At 46.6% G+C, this 19,705-nt stretch overlaps 2 protein-coding genes across 11 annotated transcripts in view; both read right to left on the bottom strand.

The window, feature by feature from the left end:
- Positions 1-7,317, bottom strand: part of kank2 (KN motif and ankyrin repeat domains 2) — a 155,780-nt gene extending 148,463 nt beyond the window's left edge. For all 3 annotated transcript variants that reach the window (XM_038784671.1, XM_038784675.1, XM_038784674.1), the window contains exon 1: positions 7,299-7,317. The gene's annotated coding sequence lies outside the window, so the exon portion shown is untranslated. The remainder of the gene's footprint in view (positions 1-7,298) is intronic.
- A 1,193-nt stretch (positions 7,318-8,510) lies between these two features.
- LOC119957052 (dedicator of cytokinesis protein 7-like) overlaps positions 8,511-19,705 on the bottom strand; it is a 179,182-nt gene continuing 167,987 nt past the window's right edge. For all 8 annotated transcript variants that reach the window (XM_038784661.1, XM_038784663.1, XM_038784662.1 and 5 more), the window contains 4 exons: positions 17,158-17,301; positions 12,292-12,398; positions 11,668-11,835; positions 8,511-11,267 (listed from right to left, as the gene is read on the bottom strand). In XM_038784661.1, coding sequence (XP_038640589.1) covers positions 11,225-11,267; positions 11,668-11,835; positions 12,292-12,398; positions 17,158-17,301 — 462 coding nt within the window. In that variant the 3' untranslated portion in view covers positions 8,511-11,224. The remainder of the gene's footprint in view (positions 11,268-11,667; positions 11,836-12,291; positions 12,399-17,157; positions 17,302-19,705) is intronic.

Raw genomic sequence — 19,705 nt, 5'->3', positions numbered from 1 at the left:
TGTGGAGACATAAGCTTTAAGTGTAATCAAAACCAGTTAAAAGTGATTCTGAAAGAACTCACCACCACCATCCAACCCCTCCAAGCTGACTGGTGAGGTAGGAAAGCTGCCGTAAGTTACACACAATTAGATTCAGCATGGGGGTTTGAAGAGATATGGGGCAGCTAATGAGAACATAGGTCTCACCAACTTGTCTGCCAACCATCACAATATCCAAGCCAGGGCTGACAAGTGGCAAGTAACATTTGTGCCAAACAAGTGGCAGGCAATGAGCATCTCTCCCAAGAGAGAATCTAACCATCGTCCCTTGACATTTAATGGCATTATCATGGCTGAATCCTGCACTTTCAACATGCGGGGGTTATCTCGACCAGAAGCTCAGCTGGACTAGCCATTAAATACTGTGGTGCAGGTCAGAGGCTGGTAATCTTGCAGTGAGTAACTCATCTTCTGACTCCTATTACGGCCCAGGGTTTAGAAAACCCCAAAGTGTATCATGGAGTTCACCTGACCCATAACTTTGAACAGATTTTGGTTATGGGGAGCACAAGTGCCCACTCTACAGGTGTGATGGAACAGAGTTCGAAAGTACATCTAAAACAAAAACAATGTTTATTATATAAATCCAGTTAACATTTTATAAACACAAACTTCCGGTGACGGTGGGCGGGAGGCAGCCGCACACTGAAGGGCTCCCGCTCGGGAATAGGAATTTCGGAGTTTTAACGCCCGGACCCGGGGGCAAAGGAGGCTGAAAAGGCCGTAAGAACGGACAGGGAGGAGAAATGTCCAAGTTTGGGAGAAAAACGGTTGTGCAAAAAGAGGGTTAATGGAAGTCTGCCGGGGGAGTGAAAAAGTCAGCGCAGGAACTGTAAGGAAAGCGGAGGCTGGAGCACCAGGGGAGGCCGCATCGCTCCCAGCAGAAGAAATAACCAAGATGATGGCTGTGGAACTTGAAAAACAGTTCACAAAGCACATGGAAGCGATGAAGAAGGAGATGGGGGCGGTATTGAAAGTGTTGGTGGAGGGGGCGACTGGTGAGGGCGGCGGTATCGAGTGCAGTGGCGGAGGTGCGGGAGCAAGGTGAGACACTGAAGGAAGTGGAAGAGGCATTATCACAGCACAGTGATCAACTCACCTCGATGGGGAAGGAGCTGCGGAGGGTGATAGAGACCAACAAGGGTCTGCGAGCCAAAAAGGAAGACCTGGAAAACAGATCCTGGCGACAGAATCTGAGGATTGTGGGTCTGCCCGAAGGGGTGGAAGGCCCGAGGCCAATGGAGTACTTTGCCACGATGTTGGCAAATCTTTTGGGGAAGGGGCCTCATCGGCCGTGGAGGCCTATACCAAAGGTGAATGAGCCACCAGAGTAGTAACTCTGTATTAACGTATGTATAGCATGAGGAGAAAGTTCTGTGCTGGGCCAAAGCAGAGTTTAGCACACTGGGCTAAATCGCTTTTAAAGCAAACCAAGGCAGGCCAGCAGCACAGTTCAATTCCCGTACCAGCCTCCCTGAACAGGTGCCGGAATTTGGCGACTAGGAGCTTTTCACAGCAACTTCATTGAAGCCTACTCGTGACAATAAGCGATTTTCATTTCATTTCAGAAGTGGGAGGTGCAGTGGGCTGGAGCTGGGATACTTATATACCAAGCCTGCTCTATATAGTAACCACCTTGTAATGACCTCAGCTGGTTCTGTATCTGCGCCCCATAGTAGAGTGAGTGCCCTTCATACTCATGCAGTGTTACAGAGGGGAGAGATGAAGAAAACTTTTAACTGTTTTGTTTCGCACTTAAACCTCATGTTTCTGTTCTGATTCTATCCACTAGAGTGGTTCCTTGTCAATACCCTTTGTTATTTGAAACTCCCAACTAATCCATCCCTCAACCCCTGGGATATAGCTCGTACTTGTCATAGAATTTACAGTGCAGAAGGAGGCCATTGAACCCATCGAGTCTGCACCGGCCCTTGGAAAAAGCACCCTTCTTAAACCCACGCCCCCATCATAACCCAGTAACTCCACCTGACCTTTTTGGACACTAAGGGCATGACCAATCCACCTAACTTGCACATCTTTCGACTGTGGGAGGAAACCGGAGCACCCGGAGGAAATCCACGCAGACACAGGGAGAACGTGCAGGCTCTGCACAGACAGTAACCCAAGCCAGGAATCGAACCTGTGACCCTGGAGCTGTGAAGCAACTGTGCGAACCACTGTGCTACGGTGCCACCCTGTCAGGTGCCAGTTATCATCCTGGCGCGTTGTTGCTGGAACGTGATTTCGAAAGCCGAACATGATATTGCAGGAGTGTGTGACCAGCACTCTGTGAAACCACGGGAGGATGGTTTTGCTGATGTAGAGCTGAAGGAGTTTTGGCTCATCGCTGCCAGAGACTTAGCTCATGCTACAAGATTGTTATGCATTGCTATTGAATGACTTCATAGTTTGTTGATAAATTTGCGCCCCCCCCCCACCCATCCTATTGGGGAACAGAAAAGAGGTGTCGGAAGGGATTGGCAGGCTGTTTATCAAGCTTTTGAACCCGGTCATGAATACTCCTTTAATAACCATCAGGTCCTGGAATGTGTCTTGAACCCAGATCTTCTGGCTCCCACAAGTCCTGAAAGACGTGCTTGTTCGGTGAATTTGACATTGTGAATGCTCCCTCAGCAGGCGCCGGACTGTGGCGACTCGGGGAGTTTGACAGTAACTTCATTGCAGTGTTAATGTAAGCCTACTTGTGACACTAATAAAGATTATGTAGTGCCCAATCCTGCCCTGCATACACAACACTGTCAAATCCCTCTGGCACTCTCAGTGTGCCAAATTCAAGATCTTCATCCATCTTCAAATTCTTCTTCAGTCCACTTAGCCTCAGTAATTCCTTCTCACCTGAACGTGACTGTCAACAACCATGGCACCTCCTTCTGGATTACTGCTCGTCCCCCCTCCCTCTGCTTTCTCAAACACTCCTAAAACCATTTGGCCTCCTATCCTCGTCCTTTGGAGTAGACGCAAATCTTTCTCTTGGAACGGTAGCTTTCATTTCCCCTCCTTTTCTTCTGTTGTATGCTGCCCCTTCCCTCGTCAAGCATTGGGGTTAAAAACAAAACGCTTGTTGCTGAATGACCCTGCATGGCATGAGGCTAATTTATCTGTCCCTTTATACTGTATATCAGACCACTCAATGGGCAACTGTAGTGGGCATAATTACAATCAATCCTCTCGCCGTAAATGATCAGTCAGCATCTAAACAGGGCTTCAAGGGTATAGTTTTAAATGGATTATCTGACATCCCATCGTCATGCTGGGCCAGGGATACTGAGAACCAGTCCCTTCTTCACCAGCTTGAAAGAAAACATCAGCGCTGCCCATTAGCTTTGCACTGCTCCAGTTGGTACTTTGACTATTGGTCCTACGATGTCATTTGTTGGAATTTGAGCGAGGAGGGCTTTCCCCCCCGTGGGAAAGGGTGGCTTGGTCACAGCCATCCGTCAAGTACCTTTGCTAAGAATTGACAAAACCACGAGAATCTCAATCAAGGCAACACTCATCAACCTGTATGATGCAAGGTCATCATTCACTCAATGTTTTTGGAATCCTCTATCCCAGAGAGGTGTTGATGTTTCAGGGTTGAGTATATTTAAGACTGAGATTCATATTTCGGCAATCAGGAAACCATTAGGCAAATGGAAATTGGGCAGGAAAATTATGATTAGTCATGATCTTAATGAAAGGTGGAGCAGACGTGAGGGACAACACAGCCTGTGGCATGCTCCTATTTCCAATATTCTAACTTACAATCCTGGCAGCATCAATGGTGGTGTCATGTTGTGAATTGCCAGTCTTCAGGGTGAGTTTCTATTGAAATGATGTGACGCATAGGAAAAAACTCCTGAGTTTAATAGAATCATTGCAGTGCAGAAGGAGGCCATTCGGCCCGAGTCTGCACCGACCCAGGCCCAATCCCCGTAATCCACCTAACATTTTGCACACCAAGGGGCAATTTAGCATGGCCAATCCACCTAACCTGCACATCTTTGGGCGATGGGAAGAAACCGGAGCACCCGGAGGAAACCCACCCAGACACGCGGGAGAAAGTGCAAACACCGCGCAGTCACCCAAGATCGGAATCGAACCCGGGTCCCTGGCGCTGTGAGGCCAGTTAAAATGAATTAAAGTGTAACAAATTCACTGACCTGTATATGGAGGCGAGAAGTCTTGTGGTACAGTGGGTAGCGTCTTTGCCCACTGGGTTCAGGTCCCACCCTAGGTCTTGGTGACTATGGAAAGGTGCATTCAGAATGAGACCAAGACAGGTTGTGTATGAACTAGTATGATCCTTCCAACACACACCAACGGGAGAGGGGAGATTCCTAGTCAGCCACGTCGTGGAAAGAAAATTGGAGCCTCCACCAAACTGTTTTTATAGCTCTGGGACTAGAACACACATGTATTTGGGTCCTGTCTCCTTGCCATACTCATGGTACTGTGGGTTGGACCTGTCCTTTGGGAATAGTGAGGTCGCAGGTTTGATTCCTGTTCTCTGCTGTGCTTGCTGATCGAGGTTAGGTCAGCAAATTAACCACATTTTTGCCCACTGACTTCGACGGAGAATAAAGCGAATCGGGTTCTTGATTACGATCCTTGCGAGTAAATGCCACATTGCCTCTGGACCAGGGCTGGTTGTGATGTTCCCAATGGAAAATCTCCTGCCAGAAACGGAAGAGCAGGCTGGGCGATTGTCACCATAACTTGTTGAGGAAGCGATGGGAGATGCGGCAATAGACGAATTCTGCACAATCCTGAAGCATTTTGAGACATTCCCTAAGCACAGGGGCGTTCTGGCTCGGGATGGTTCACATTTCAGTCAGCTTTATGGTTGATTATTGAGGTGATATTCCACAAATCTGTGGGATGGCTCCTGGGCCGTTAAGATTGCTGCAAATTTCCCACCACTGTATCCAACTCCTTTTTAATCAGATGAGAAAGTTGAATTCCTTCTCTGATTAAAAAGACAAACAGCCCAAGCAAATGACGGACCGTGCAGCCACCATCAAAACATAAGCGGTGACTGCATCAGTGCCTTTCTCAAAACACGTCTGGTGTCTCTCTCGCATTGTGCCACCAGTATCTTTTTCAAAGCTCAGACTGTGGTATCAGTGTCTAAAGGCCGATAAAGTATGTTATTTAGAGGGATGACGGAACACTCTCTGATAATGCATCCCCCTCACAATATCACAATTATAACTGTGCCTTTCACAAGTTCTGAATTACTGTTGCACATTTTGTCCAATGTGTGTCTCACCTCCCTCTAGAGGTGGAAATCAGAAATGTGGTGGAGTACTCACCAACCACCTGGATGGATACAACCACAGCACACACAGAGGTTCCTAAGGCCAAAGTAACATCCTTTACTCTGGGCTTCAATATTGATCCATTGAACGATTGTGTACCTCACAGTCTGCCCTCATTACTGGAAGCACGGCAACCACTTCACCCATCTTTGCTTTTGTGGCAAATCATGTCCCAGCATCTCTGGATCACTCAAAAGGGACAAAGTGTAAAAATGCTATGGGAACCCCTCCCTTCCCCCACCACACATTGTCCATTCAATACCCTGGCACTCCCAACTCAATGCCAACACCAGCAGCGTGCTGGCTGAAAAGGTTTGTGAAAAATCTTCACATAAAACAAATGCAGCCTCTAGTTGCCCGCATCTGACAAACTAAATTTGCCCTGTTGGTTGATAACTGGCGGCACGGTAACACACAGTGGTTAGCACTGTTGCTTCACAGCTCCAGGGTCCCAGGTTCGATTCCGGCTTGGGTCACTGGCTGCGTGGAGTCTGCACGTTCTCCCAGTGTCTGCGTGGGTTTCCTCCGGTTTCCTCCCACAGTCCAAAGATGTGGTTAGGTGGATTGGCCATGCTAAATTGCCCTTAGTGTCCAAAAAGGTTTGTGGGGGGGGTTACTGAGATAGGGTGGAGGTGTGAGCTTGGATAGGGTGCTCTTTCCAAGGGCCAGTTCGATGGGCCAAATGGCCTCCTTCTACACTGCAAATGCTATGAAATATATGAAACCGGAGATCGCATATTTGAAATCACTGGCAAACGATCAACGAATAAAATCTGGAATTGAAAACTTGTCTCAGCAATGGTGACCATGAAACTATCACAGATTGTGGTCAAGACCCATCTGGTTCACTCATGCCCCGTTAGGGGAGGAAATCTGCTGTCTTACCCGGTCTGGCCTACATGTGACTCAAGACCCACAGCAAATGTGGTTGACTCCAAAATGGCCTCACAGTTCAAGGGCAATTAGGAACAGGCAACAAATGCTGGCCCAGTCAGCGATGCCCACATCCCACAAAATAAAATTGTTCTCCCAGTTTCAACCCTACAACCCAAAGATGTGCAGGGTAGGTGGATTGGCCATGCTACATTGCCCCTTAATTGGAAAACAATAATTGGGTACTCTAAATATATAAAGAAAAAGATTTCATTAGTGTCCTACTTGTTTAACCCCAGGTTATCACAGGAATGTTTCAAATAAACATGTTCTTTTGTGGTATTAATGTTTCTGGCATGAATTAATGTTTGACTTATTATAAAATTAATTCACAAATTGATTATATTTTGTCGCAAAACAGCAGCAAATTGTCCATAGGTCCAGATCTTCTGGGCTCCTGATGGTCATACCCTGGATGATGTGCTGGGGACCCCCTGGAAGTCCCGAAGCACCGAAATGTCCGGGAAGTTTCAACTTCCGATGAGCAATCCCCCTGCGCCTGGAACCCTCCAAAGAAGTCTCCAAGCTTCAACAACCTGCTCCTTGGGAAGAGTAACTGGAGCTTTGATATTCACCTGGAATACTGGGGACAGATAGATGGGAGCTTTGGTGGAGCTGCAGTACATACTGTCACTGAGCGCAATGCTGCCTTTGTGTCTCTGACCCTCAGTGCAGTGTGGAGTTGTGACGCAGGTCGGATCGTGCAGTCAATTCCCAGCATGATTTATCTCCAGTCTCAGCTGGTTGTTGTGGCGAGACAGGGGGGGGGGGGGGGGGGGGCTCTTCCACCCCAGGGGCACACCCCGGCCTGTTCGGGCAGCATTAGGAAAAATGTGCAGTACAAATGCATCCTTGAACCCCAGGTACAGTGTGCTCCAGATCCCCTCAGAAAAACAACTGAGGCAGAACGAGCACTTGAGCGGGAAAAAACATTTCATTGATCACAAAGAAAAGCAGTGCAACCTTGTGCACAATCTGTGCTTCAAACAGAGATTTGGTACCCACCACACTGATGCTGGTGTGAATAAAAAGGTGACATTATGCAGCCTCGCTTCATCTCACTGCAGATTTCCCAGGGATGGTCGACGAAGCAGGGTTGGCACCATCGCGCCATTCAGCAGCTGGACTAGCTCTTTCAGGACGACGCTCACTGGATTTAGCGAAGGGGAGGAAGGACGGGATAAACAAAACACACACCCAAGCAATAGAAGCAGTTTAATCTTTTCCCTTTATTGATTTACACAGGTTATTTACAAGTTGAAAAGAAAAATCCATTTCAAAGACGCGGCGAAACCTTTTCCGTAATTCTCCCCCCCCCCCAAAAAAAGTGCAAAGGCAATAAAAAAAAAACACACATACACCGAGTTAACACACCAACCTGAGAAAAAGTAGGTCGCAGACACAAGGACGACAGAACTGCACTTTGGAGGGTGGCCTTTGTGGAGCAGTTTCCACTTTAACAAAGGGTGCTCAGGTTCCCCATTTTCAGTAGAACATTATTAATAATGTTCAGAGCTCAGTAAAATATTGTTGCAGTCTTTTGGATGAAAATATAGCTAACAAAGGCACATTTAAATCCAGAACCTATTGCACTGAATGCTTATCAGTGTGTCCTAGCTGTCAGTAAAAGGAAACACAGAATCTGTTGGAAATACACAGCAGGTTAACCAGTGCCAGTAAGGGAAATAGCTGCGCCTACAGTCAGGTGTCCCTGGTTCTCTAGTAAAGTGCCTGTGGACGCGCTTATGTGACAGATGTCCTGTTAGTGCACTTTGCCCCTGTTAACTGGCCTGCTGTGTATTTCCAGATTTGCTTATTTCAGATTTTTAAACGTCTGCCATTTTAAAATCTCCATCAGTCAGTGGGTTTCCCACAACAGTCCCATGGTAATCTTTGAAAGTCATGTATACAGTACTCCAATACAAACTGCAACATCAAAATACGTGTTGGATGGAGTGTCATCTTGTGAGAAATCACAGCAGTGCAACCATGCTGATCAGAATCCACTCCCTCCACAATAAGAAATGGACGAAAGGCTGTATATGATGCCCACGGCCCCTCTGACCTCTTCCAACCTCTGATCAGTGAAGGAAGGCAGATTCTCACTGGACTTGCCACAGCCATTTCTACAAACTTACAATCCCCTTCCTGCTCCTCCAATGGCGTTGGATAAAAATCGCCCCCCCCCCCCCCCCCCCCCCCCCCCCCCCCCCCCCCTACCCTCAGGCTGTTCTCATGCTTGACCCCAATCAGTCTTGTTTTACATCTAGTTGGCACACTGAATCAGCTGGGCTGACGGTAGGGGCTATTCCTATGGGCCTCTGAGGAGGAAGTCAGAAAGGAGCTCCCACCCATGAATGCTATCCAGTAATACGTCTACATGCGAACGTGTGTTGGACTGGAGAGTGGGTAGCCATGGCTCAGGGGGGCACCGGCATGTGCTCCAGAAGCTCACACAAAAATAATGACAACTCTGATGATCGCCAGAGGGCTGCTAACATCTATTCTCTCCCATCAAGTCCCATGTTAAGAAACCAATAACATTTGGTGAACCTGCACATGCTGGAATGGAAATATAGCTCCCTCCCTAGGCGGGTAGTGAGTAAATGTGGGACAAACCAACCCTGGGAGAAGTAACTGACTAATAAATGCCCTGGTTACTGAGGGTTATAAAGCAAGTGTGTCAGACCCGATCGATCTTCAATAAACATGCTCTGTGTAAAATATCCCATTAAAACTTTAAATAATTCTGAATAAATAAGAACCAACCATTAAAAATAAATCAGAAACAGGTCTGAGTAAAGATTACAATCATCTTGTTCCAAATGAGACGTTGGGTCAGGTTTTAAAGTAAGACATGACAGTCAGAATGGACCATCGCCAAGGATTTCGGCACTCGGGACTGAATGGAAATATATGGCTTTATCCAGAATTGTCTCCTTGATCTACATTAAGCATTAGAAGGGGATGGAAAGGAGCTGGTCCTCATCTGGAAATCAAATTTTCAGGTTATGATTGATGGGAGCAGCCAGTGTAGAAACCACACAATAGATACCTGGGGTATTCATATGACTCAGGACCTACTGTACCATCATCTGCACCGAAGTCAAAGGGATCAGAGAATGTGGTGGAAAATTAATTAGATCTCTTTCAAATTAAAGGCAACAGAAATACAGAATACACATAATTTAACATCAATAATAATGTGGAAGAGGGTGGTCAGCTCGGAAGGTTTCTGCCTTGAAACATAGTAGTGGATGGGGGGGTTGGAAGGGGGGTGGTTCACCTACTGAAGCAACGTGAATGCATTTGTCTGGAGATACCAGTTTCTGAACAGAGATGCTTCTGTGCAGATAAAGGTGTGTTAGTGCAGATGTAGCATTAACCCTCTGACGCTCTTAAAACATTGCATTTTGGGTCCTTATGGCATCGGTTTAGTCCCCGAATACAGATGTGGGGATTACACATCATTTACAGCAAGATCATTTTTTTTTTGAAAGAAATATTTTAAAAAAAAACGTAAACAGTATTAACTTCACATTATCGATGAAGCCTGATCAATCCCCTGACACTGCACTAAGATCTCCTCAGTACTGGAGTGACAATTCTTTTTAACTATTTACAAAGAAGCAAGGATAATCCTGCAGCAGGAGACAACAATCTCCAAACAAATGGCCAACATCACCCGTTGCAGATCTACACATTCCCTCTTCCCCCAGTCTGATCAATTGCTGCACTTCCACCACCAGCTGGACTGGCAATGAGATGAGGTTGCTGCTTAGCAACCCCTCCACCAGCTGTACCTCAAGTGGGTGCTGCCATCAAAAAACTTTCCAACTCAGCTAGGTCTCCACAAACCCGGGTTAATCTGTCAGTTGGGGTCGGCCAGCGATGGACGCGCCAGGCGCCCGCTAGTTTTCAGGTGCGGCAACAGGCAGCTCCTTCACCTCGCTGACACAAGATGCCGTATAAAAAAAACAATACCCCAAAGAAGGGTAAAGGTGCAAGAATCAAGTGGATACAACACCACCAAATCCCGTATCGGGAGACAACTGTAGCAATGCCATTCCTGACAGATTCTTTCAAAATCTTACTGCATCTACTGAGAAGGAATTAGTGTCTATAGTCTCCAGCTGGCTATTTAGTGGTTCCTAAAAGGTAAATACATAAAATATGTGCACAATGGAAACAGTAATGCAGTAATAAATTACAAAACAGCCATTGGGTAACTAATGGCGATGTGATTGGTAGGAACCAGACTGTACAGTCTGTTTTGCATGTCAGTGGCATTTGGGACCAGGATTGACCCAGTATGAGTTATGTAACACGTTGCCAATTTAAGGCAGTGCCAATAAGCATCCTTTCTGTATTTCAAGATACTTTGGTGTCAAGGAAAATATCAAGTGCCCCCTTCACGACTTGGCAGATGTCAAACTTTTCCCATTAATGCCAGCTGTTACTAGTGCAACAGTTCACCATTTAATACTGCACGGGGCACAAGTGCACAGGACAAGGAAAGAAGAACAAATCAATAACGACAGCCCCTCGTCTGCATCTGGTCAGAGACACTGGTGAGATGAGACAAGTTTCTAAAAATGTCTGGGTCATAAAAGGCCGGTTGGCATTGAGCGGAGTGATGCCATGAGCGACGTCAAGTGCACAGGTCCAGCAGCCAGGCTCACCTGGAGCTACGACTCCTCTTTGGAAAATGGTCTCCTGTGACTGGATTGCGAAGGTAAAGCTTCAGTCACACTTGAGCCGGGTCTGGTCATCACCTGCCTTCGGTTGTACGGGGGAAGGGGGGTGCTGAAGAGGCGGCTTTAAAGATAGCAGATCCTGAGTACTTGAGCATTGTCCCTTCCCGCACTGTCCTTCTTCATACCAGGTCCTTCATACACAAGAAGCAAGTGGAAAAAGCAAACACCAAGTCTTTAAACTTCCACTTTGCGCAAACTCGATCTGCTGAAGGAATTCCTGGGGGGGGGGGGGGGGGGGGGATGGGGGAAAAAAGCACAAAGTCAATGGTTGAGGCACAGGAAAGGAAAGAAAACAAAAAAATGAATCCCTGGTGGAAAGAGAACATGAGAAAGGCAGACGGGAGCACAAGCGAGGTAGGTGCAGACAGCAAGCAACATAATAAGTAAAGGAGCAGAAAAGGAGACTGAACAAAAAGAAAGGGAAGTAGCGGGAGAGAGGATTTAAAAATAAAAACCCTAAAGTTGACATGCGAGTCAGAAGAGAAAAGAGAGAAAGGAAAATAAGGTTGATTGGTTGATCCATGGATCGATGAAACCCAAGTCCCAGAGGTGAAACTTTTAGCTCAGTCACTGTAACCCTGCTCTCAGTCCCCGAGAAATGTACGTGAATTCCTTACCGGTGACTTGTGCTGGGTATAAGAGACTTGTATAACTGGGGAATCTTCCTGTTGATCATTGGCTGTAGAGACTCCTTCAGACGGTGGTAGTTACGCTCCAATTCTCTGTGATACTCCTTCTGATCTGCTCCAATCAGAGTCTTGTTCTTGCGCAAAGCATCCTCACAGCTACAGATAAAACACTTGTTACACTGGTTCACCACGTCAAACTTCTCATCCTCACACAGAGCAGCTTTTGTCGTACCGAGTGCTCTTTGACATTAGGAGACCTGCAGTGCTACAAGGAGATACTGTGAATCATTCAGAGTACACAGCCTGCACTTCTTGATCCGGGCTACACTATGGCGATATGAGTGAGGGTCAGGCACTGTCTTGTCGTGAGGCAGACCGGCCGTCTCGTAATTAGCAGCCAGGTTCATTGCCTCCTGTCTCAGCCACATGATCGTGCATGTTGCGAGATATTAAAGATAAGGGTTTGGTTGTGGGGTGTTTAAGGAAGAGCTTTAAAAGGGGGCAAGTCACAATTGCAGCTGGTGTTTGTGCAGATGAAGGGAGTTGTAAACTGTAAGGCAAATTTAATCCTTTGTTGAATGGTACACTGCAGACACAAAGATACTGACATACCGCTTCATGAAGTCTTTGAAGCAGAGGCGTAGCTTGTTGTGATGTCGGAAGAGTTTGGGGTCATCCGGAATGTCTGCCAGGAAAACTTGGGCCACTTCCAAAGGCCCCTGAGAAAATTGCAGAAAGAAATCAGGATCAACCAGGGTCATCTGTTGCAAACTCCGCAAACTGGTGTTTTACCTATAAGCTAGTTCGACACAACATTACAGACTGGAGGTGGAGGTTTAAACCAGACTTAAAAGCGAAAGGGTGGGGTGGGGGGGAAGAGCTAAGAGTATATGGATACAGTTTATGCAAGTTATAGTTTGATCCCATCTCACCTCTTCCTGGAATATAGCAGCACAGGTACGAGCTGCTCTATGTGTAGCTTGTCCAAGTCATTACTCTACATTCACTAGACTAGCTAATGGTTGTCTGGAGGATTTTGACTGTGAACACAGATCAGGTCAGGAGGCGGCCACTTAGCCCTTTGAGCCTGTTCTGCCATTCAATGAGACCTTGAGCTCACTCCATATGCCCAAACACCAAATGGTTAACTAAAATCTAACAATCCCATTTTAAAAATTAACCATTGATCTGCTGAAGCGCGTTCAAATTCTATCACCTTTCTGTGCACAAGTGTTTCCCAATTCCATCTCTGAAAATTCTAGCCTTTTTACGACTATGCCCCCAGTAGAAATAGTTTCTCTCTAATTTTCCTTTTCTGTTGCCCCAAATATCTTGCAAACTTTGATCAAATCATCCGTAACCGTTTAAATTCCAGGAAACACAGCCCTAGTTTGTGTACTCGCTCCTTGAAATGTAACCTTCGAAGTTCAAGCATCATTCCAGTAAATGAACACTGCGCTCCCTCCATTAAATTATTTCCTAGGTGCTGACAATACTCCAGGTATGGTCTAACCATAGCATAGCTAAGTGCAAAGTATTGGTTTTAGCAAAGCCCAAACCTGTGTTCATCCAACATCCACATGCAGATAATGGACAGTAGCAGAACCTTTGTTCATGACTCAGTCTGCTTCCTCCCATGCCACTCCACTAACGCAACCCGCCCCCCCCGCTCGCCCAGAGACGATACCAAGCCAATGTCACTACTCCGTCTGAGATCAGCTAACTGAGCAAAAAACGGGAAGCAAACCTGGGACTGTGCGTCGATGGATTGCTCAGTACCTGACTGGACAGTGAAATCCATCTACCTTTGCCATTCATGTCTCATTTGTCGAGGAACAGTCCCACTAAAAGGTGCACTTTACAGCAAAAATTAAACAGGAAAATGGGTGGCACAGTGGTTAGCACTGCTGCCTATGGCCCCGAGTTCGATTCCGGCCCCGGGTCACTGTCTGTGTGGAGTTTGCACATTCTCCCCGTTTTTGTGTGGGTTTCACTCGCACAACCCAAAGATGTGCAGGGTAGGTGGATTGGCTAAGCTAAATTGTCCTTTAATTGGAAGAAAAATAATCGGGTACTTTAAATTTTGTTTTTGTTTTAATTAGACACGAAAACAAATACTCGTTCTGGAATCCAGCCAGGGTTTTACTTGTCACGTGGCCAGAAACGCGAGAGCCTCTTTTGCCCCATCACATTGTTCAGGAGTGCCTGAAGGAAACATGACGACAGTGGGCCGTCCCAGGCTCACTGCCGAAGCAGGATGTGAGGCTCAGAGCTAACCAGACTAGGGTCTTTTTGCCATGGCAGGTGGACTACCCGAAATCCCTCAGGTTCAAGGGATCAAAAGTCACCTGGAGCAGGCACAGAGCTGAGCTGAATGTCGAGGGGAAGCAAATTCCACACTGCACAACTAAAGGAGCAAGGGTTGCCTCAGGCAGCAGGAGTGATCTGATCGGCCTGAGACAATACCTCGGGGTGAACAGAAGGTGTAAAGTATTAATATCAGAACCATAAATGATGTTGACGTAACGATGTCAGATCATATGACTGAGGAGGAGAAGGAGAAATCTAGAACGAGGAGGAGGAGAAATTTAGAACAAGGAGGAGGAGACCTTGAGCAGAGGTCCAAATGTGTAAATACTTTCTGCAAAAAAGAAATTATGGTTTTAAGAAATTACACGTGAACAGCATACTTTGAGAAAGCAAGCAATCCCCAAAAATGCTGTTGAGGCATCAACCACACAGCGAAACAGAAGGGTCAGCCTGGGCAGAAGAACTGACTCCAACACCAAGGCTGAAAGTGGAACGGGTATCCCCGGCAGCAGCAGAAGTGACCATGAATCAGGGGCTGAATGGTGGAAGGGTTAACCTAATCAGGAGGAACAGCCCCGGGATTGAGGGTGAAAGTCGTGGCAGCCAAACAGAGAAAAGCTACAAGAACAAAGCCCACAGAGCTGGCATGGTGACAACAACAATACTTTACACATTGTTTCAAACTGACTAGGCAAAAGATGAGGCATGTAAAGTGTTTGAACCAGCAATAGCAGGGCAGGCATTCTGCCAAATGAAGCAGCAGACTGGAGGGATGTTCCTGCACCGCATGTAGAATTAATCGGGGCAGTGTTACTTAATCTGTGCAAATATAAACCCTTCAGTGAGCGCTCATCGTTGTGTTGTTTGTTTGTGGTGTGGTGCACGATTAAAAACGTGAGAAGGCAATTTATGCAGCAATTCATGGTTTTGTTCTAACCGCCCATACAGGTGTAGCAGACATATGGACCTAGTTATAGGATGCACACTGCGCCAAAAACCAAACATGTTCGTATCTGAAAAATGTTCCATTGCACACATTATCATCCATACATCAGGCAATGGCAGAATGTTAAAACATGCAGACACTTAAATCGCAAAACAGAGCGCAGACACATTACCCGACTAGAGAGAGTGAACGCAGACACATTACCCGACTAGAGAGAGTGAATGCAGACACGTTACCCGACTAGAGAGAGTGAATGCAGACACGTTACCCGACTAGAGAGCGTGAATGCAGACATATTACCCGACTAGAGAGAGTGAATGCAGACATATTACCCGACTAGAGAGAGTGAATGCAGACACATTACCCGACTAGAGAGAGTGAATGCAGACACGTTACCCGACTAGAGAGAGTGAATGCAGACATATTACCCGACTAGAGAGAGTGAATGCAGACATATTACCCGACTAGAGAGAGAATGCAGACACATTACCCGACTAGAGAGAGTGAATGCAGACACATTACCCGACTAGAGAGTGAATGCAGAAACATTACCCGACTAGAGAGAGTGAATGCAGACATATTACCCGACTAGAGAGAGTGAATGCAGACATATTACCCGACTAGAGAGAGTGAATGCAGACATATTACCCGACTAGAGAGAGTGAATGCAGACACATTACCCGACTAGAGAGAGTGAATGCAGACATATTACCCGACTAGAGAGTGAATGCAGACATATTACCCGACTAGAGAGAGTGAATGCAGACACATTACCCGACTAGAGAGAGTGAATGCAGACACATTACCCGACTAGAGAGAGTGAATGCAGACACATTACCCGACTAGAGAGAGTGAATGCAGAAACATTACCCGACTAGAGAGAGTGAATGCAGACACATTACCCGACTAGAGAGTGAATGCAGACACATTACCCGACTAGAGAGAGTGAATGCAGACACATTACCCGACCAGAGAGAGTGAATGCAGACATATTACCCGACTAGAGAGAGTGAATGCAGACACATTACCCGACTAGAGAGAATGAATGCAGACACATTACCCGACTAGAGAGTGAATGCAGACACATTACCCGACTAGAGAGAGTGAATGCAGACACGTTACCCGACTAGAGAGAGTGAATGCAGACACATTACCCGACTAGAGAGAGTGAATGCAGACACTTTACCCGACTAGAGAGAGTGAATGCAGACACATTACCCGACTAGAGAGAGTGAATGCAGACACATTACCCGACTAGAGAGAGTGAATGCAGACACATTACCCGACTAGAGAGAGTGAACGCAGACACATTACCAGACTAGAGAGAGTGAACGCAGACACATTACCCGACTAGAGAGAGTGAACGCAGACACATTACCCGATTAGAGAGAGTGAATGCAGACATATTACCCGACTAGAGAGAGTGAATGCAGACACATTACCCGACTAGAGAGAGTGAATGCAGAAACATTACCCGACTAGAGAGAGTGAATGCAGACACATTACCCGACTAGAGAGAGTGAATGCAGACACATTACCCGACTAGAGAGAGTGAATGCAGACACATTACCCGACTAGAGAGAATGAATGCAGACATGTTACCCGACTAGAGAGAGTGAATGCAGAAACATTACCCGACTAGAGAGAGTGAATGCAGACACATTACCCGACTAGAGAGAGTGAATGCAGACACGTTACCCGACTAGAGAGAGTGAATGCAGACACATTACCCGACTAGAGAGAGTGAATGCAGAAACATTACCCGACTAGAGAGAGTGAATGCAGAAACATTACCCGACTAGAGAGAGTGAATGCAGACATGCTACCCGACTAGAGAGAGTACGCAGAGACTTTATCCGACTAGACAGAGAGCAGAGACTTTACCCGACTCCATAGAGAGCACAGAAACTTTATCCGACTAGACAGAGAGCACAGAGACTTTACCCGACTACATAGAGAGCACAGAGACTTTATCCGACTAGACAGAGAGCACAGTGACTTTACCCGACTACATAGAGAGCACAGAGACTTTACCCGACTAGACAGAGAGCACAGAGACTTTACCCGACTATATAGAGAGCACAAAGACTTTATCCGAATAGACAGAGAGCACAGAGACTTTACCCGACTACATAGAGAGCACAGAGACTTTACCCGACTCGAAAGAGAGAGAGAGCACGCAGACACTTTACCCGATGAGAGAGTGTACGCAGATACATTACCTGGTTGACTGTGGTTCCCACACTTCCCTGTAATACCATCTGCAACATCTTGGCATCAGCTGGGTCCTGGTGTGTGGCAAAAGCCAACTCCTGGGTCTTCTTTTGCATATCCTCGATCGCTACTTCAATCGGGATTAATATAATCTGAAATTGGGAATAAAATGTGAAATAGAGGACCAGACACCACATTCCTTCTCCAGAACCACATTCAATGGTTTCTTGTATTCTCCACATCACCGATCTCTCCCAGGAATCCACTGCACAGTTTAAATACCCTTTATCACATGGGGGCTGTTTAGCACAGAGCTAAATCGCTGGCTTTGAAAGCAGACCAAGCAGGCCAGCAGCACAGTTCGATTCCCGTAACAGCCTCCCGGAACAGGCGCCGGAATGTGGCGACTAGGGGCTTTTCACAGTAATTTCATTTAAAGCGTACTCGTGACAATAAGCAATTTTCATTTTCATTTCATTTAATTTCATGACAGATGCGAATGAGGGAGGCCATTCCTCCCACGCGCCCCTGACTTTTCTTCTTCCTCCAGTCCTCATCTTTAAAACCCCTTCACCGCAGTGAATGATTCGGTTCGCCCACTGGTTTCAGTTCCTTCCATAATAGATTGGCTATTCAGCGGGGATAAGACTCCAGAGTGAACGGCAGCAATGGGCATCTCCAGCAGGCAGAGTACAAAGGATGAAGTTGCCAACCTGTGATGAGGATGACTGGTGCTGCAGGATCGGTCAGTTACACCACAGCAAGGAGGCATTTTGGTAATGCTGCCCTTTCATGGGGTCAATCAATCAAAACCAAACTACTCGCCCAGGCAATTCCTGACAACAGGTCAAGAGATTTCCTACCAATATGTTCAAGGGGAGTATCAGTCACAGGAAGACCGCATAGATAGGCTACATTACAACAGGGAGATCATAGAATACCTACAGTACAGAAGGAGGCCAATTGGCCCATCGAGTCTGCACCGATCCTCTGAAAGAGCACGCCACCCAAGCCCACTTCCCCGCATAATTCCCAAAACCCCTTAACCTAACCTACACATCCCTGGACACTAAGGAGCAATTTAGCATGGCCAATCCACCTAACCTACACATCTTTGGACTGTAGGAGGAAACCGGAGCACCCGGAGGAAACCCACGCAGACACAGGGAGAACATACACACTCCACACAGACAGTGGCCTGAGGCCGGAATTGAACCCGGGTCCCGGGAGCCGTGAGGCATCAGTGCTAGCCACCGTGCCACCCCAATAATAGATCAATAGTAATTCATTGGACACTCAATGTAGTTATGGCTCAACTGGTTGTACTCTGACTTCTGAATCACAAGTTTCCAGGTTCAAGTCCCACTTCAGTGCTTGAGCACATAAATAAAGCCCGCCACTCCGGTGCAGTCCTGAAGTAGGGGCTTTCTTTCAGGTGGGACGTACCGAGAGAGGCCCCATCAGCCTTCCTGGGTCGATGTAAAGTTCGTATGGTATTACAGGACCATCTATGTTGTCCAGGATGCTCTGGGAATGTGAGGTGCCGGTTAATCAAAAACGCCAGTCAATTGAGGAATAAGGTGAGTCTGCATTTTCAACTATTTTGATGGAAAACTATTAAACTAAATTAAACAAACTGAGGGACAAAGTGAAAGGGGCAGCCTGTTAAAGGGATACTGCCTCAAACAAAAACAAAGAGCAAATGAAAACCAAAATGTGATCAAAGGGTCGATAAAACAATCCAACCCTGTGGAGCCCACCGGGCATGGTAAGCCTCGATGGTGCCCATGGACACCGCATGCTCCCTCTTCAGGGACATCCAACTGTGAATGTAGCCACAGCAGAAGGGCAGACGGACGGGTTGGATGACCCCCTCGGTCGCCTGCTGCCAGATTCCAAAAATGTTACTGTATTACCAAGAAGAGTATGGGAGTTCACACTGGTCAATATTTATTCCTCAATCAACATTACTGAAACAGATTAGTCAGTCATTAACACGTCACTGTTTGTGGGAATTTGCTGTGCTGCCATGTTCCCTACATTACAACAGTGACTTCATTGGTTTCAGTTCCTTCCATAACGGATTGGATATAGGACTTCAATGCCTGTAAAGTTTTTTGAAATCGTCCATGGTCATGAAAGGCTTTATATAAATGCAAGGTTTTTGTTTTGGGCCCAATTTGTCACTTACGGACCTAATTGTTTTGTGGCAATTCTTCTAGTGAGCTTTAAAAAACGAAGAATCAAAGAAATGCAGGGGGACATTGATTAAGCTTTGACCTCTGGGTGGGTGGCAGGGTGGGGCAGTGGTTAGCACTGCTGCCTCACGGCGCTGAGGATCCGGGTTCGATACCGGCCCTGGGTCACTGTCTGTATGGCATTTGCACATACTCCCCGTGTCCCCGTGGGTCTCACCCCCACAACCCAAAGATGTGCAGGTTAGGTGGATTGGACACACTAAATTTCCCCTTAATTGGGAAAAAAAAAAGAATTGTGTACTCTAAATATATATATATTTTTTAAACTTTCACCTCTGGGATATGGGTTCAAATTCAA

Source organism: Scyliorhinus canicula, chromosome 25 (assembly GCF_902713615.1).
Source record: "Scyliorhinus canicula chromosome 25, sScyCan1.1, whole genome shotgun sequence".
NCBI lineage: Eukaryota > Metazoa > Chordata > Chondrichthyes > Carcharhiniformes > Scyliorhinidae > Scyliorhinus > Scyliorhinus canicula.
Note: the sequence above shows the minus strand (reverse complement) of the source record. Positions and strands in the feature narration are given on the sequence as shown.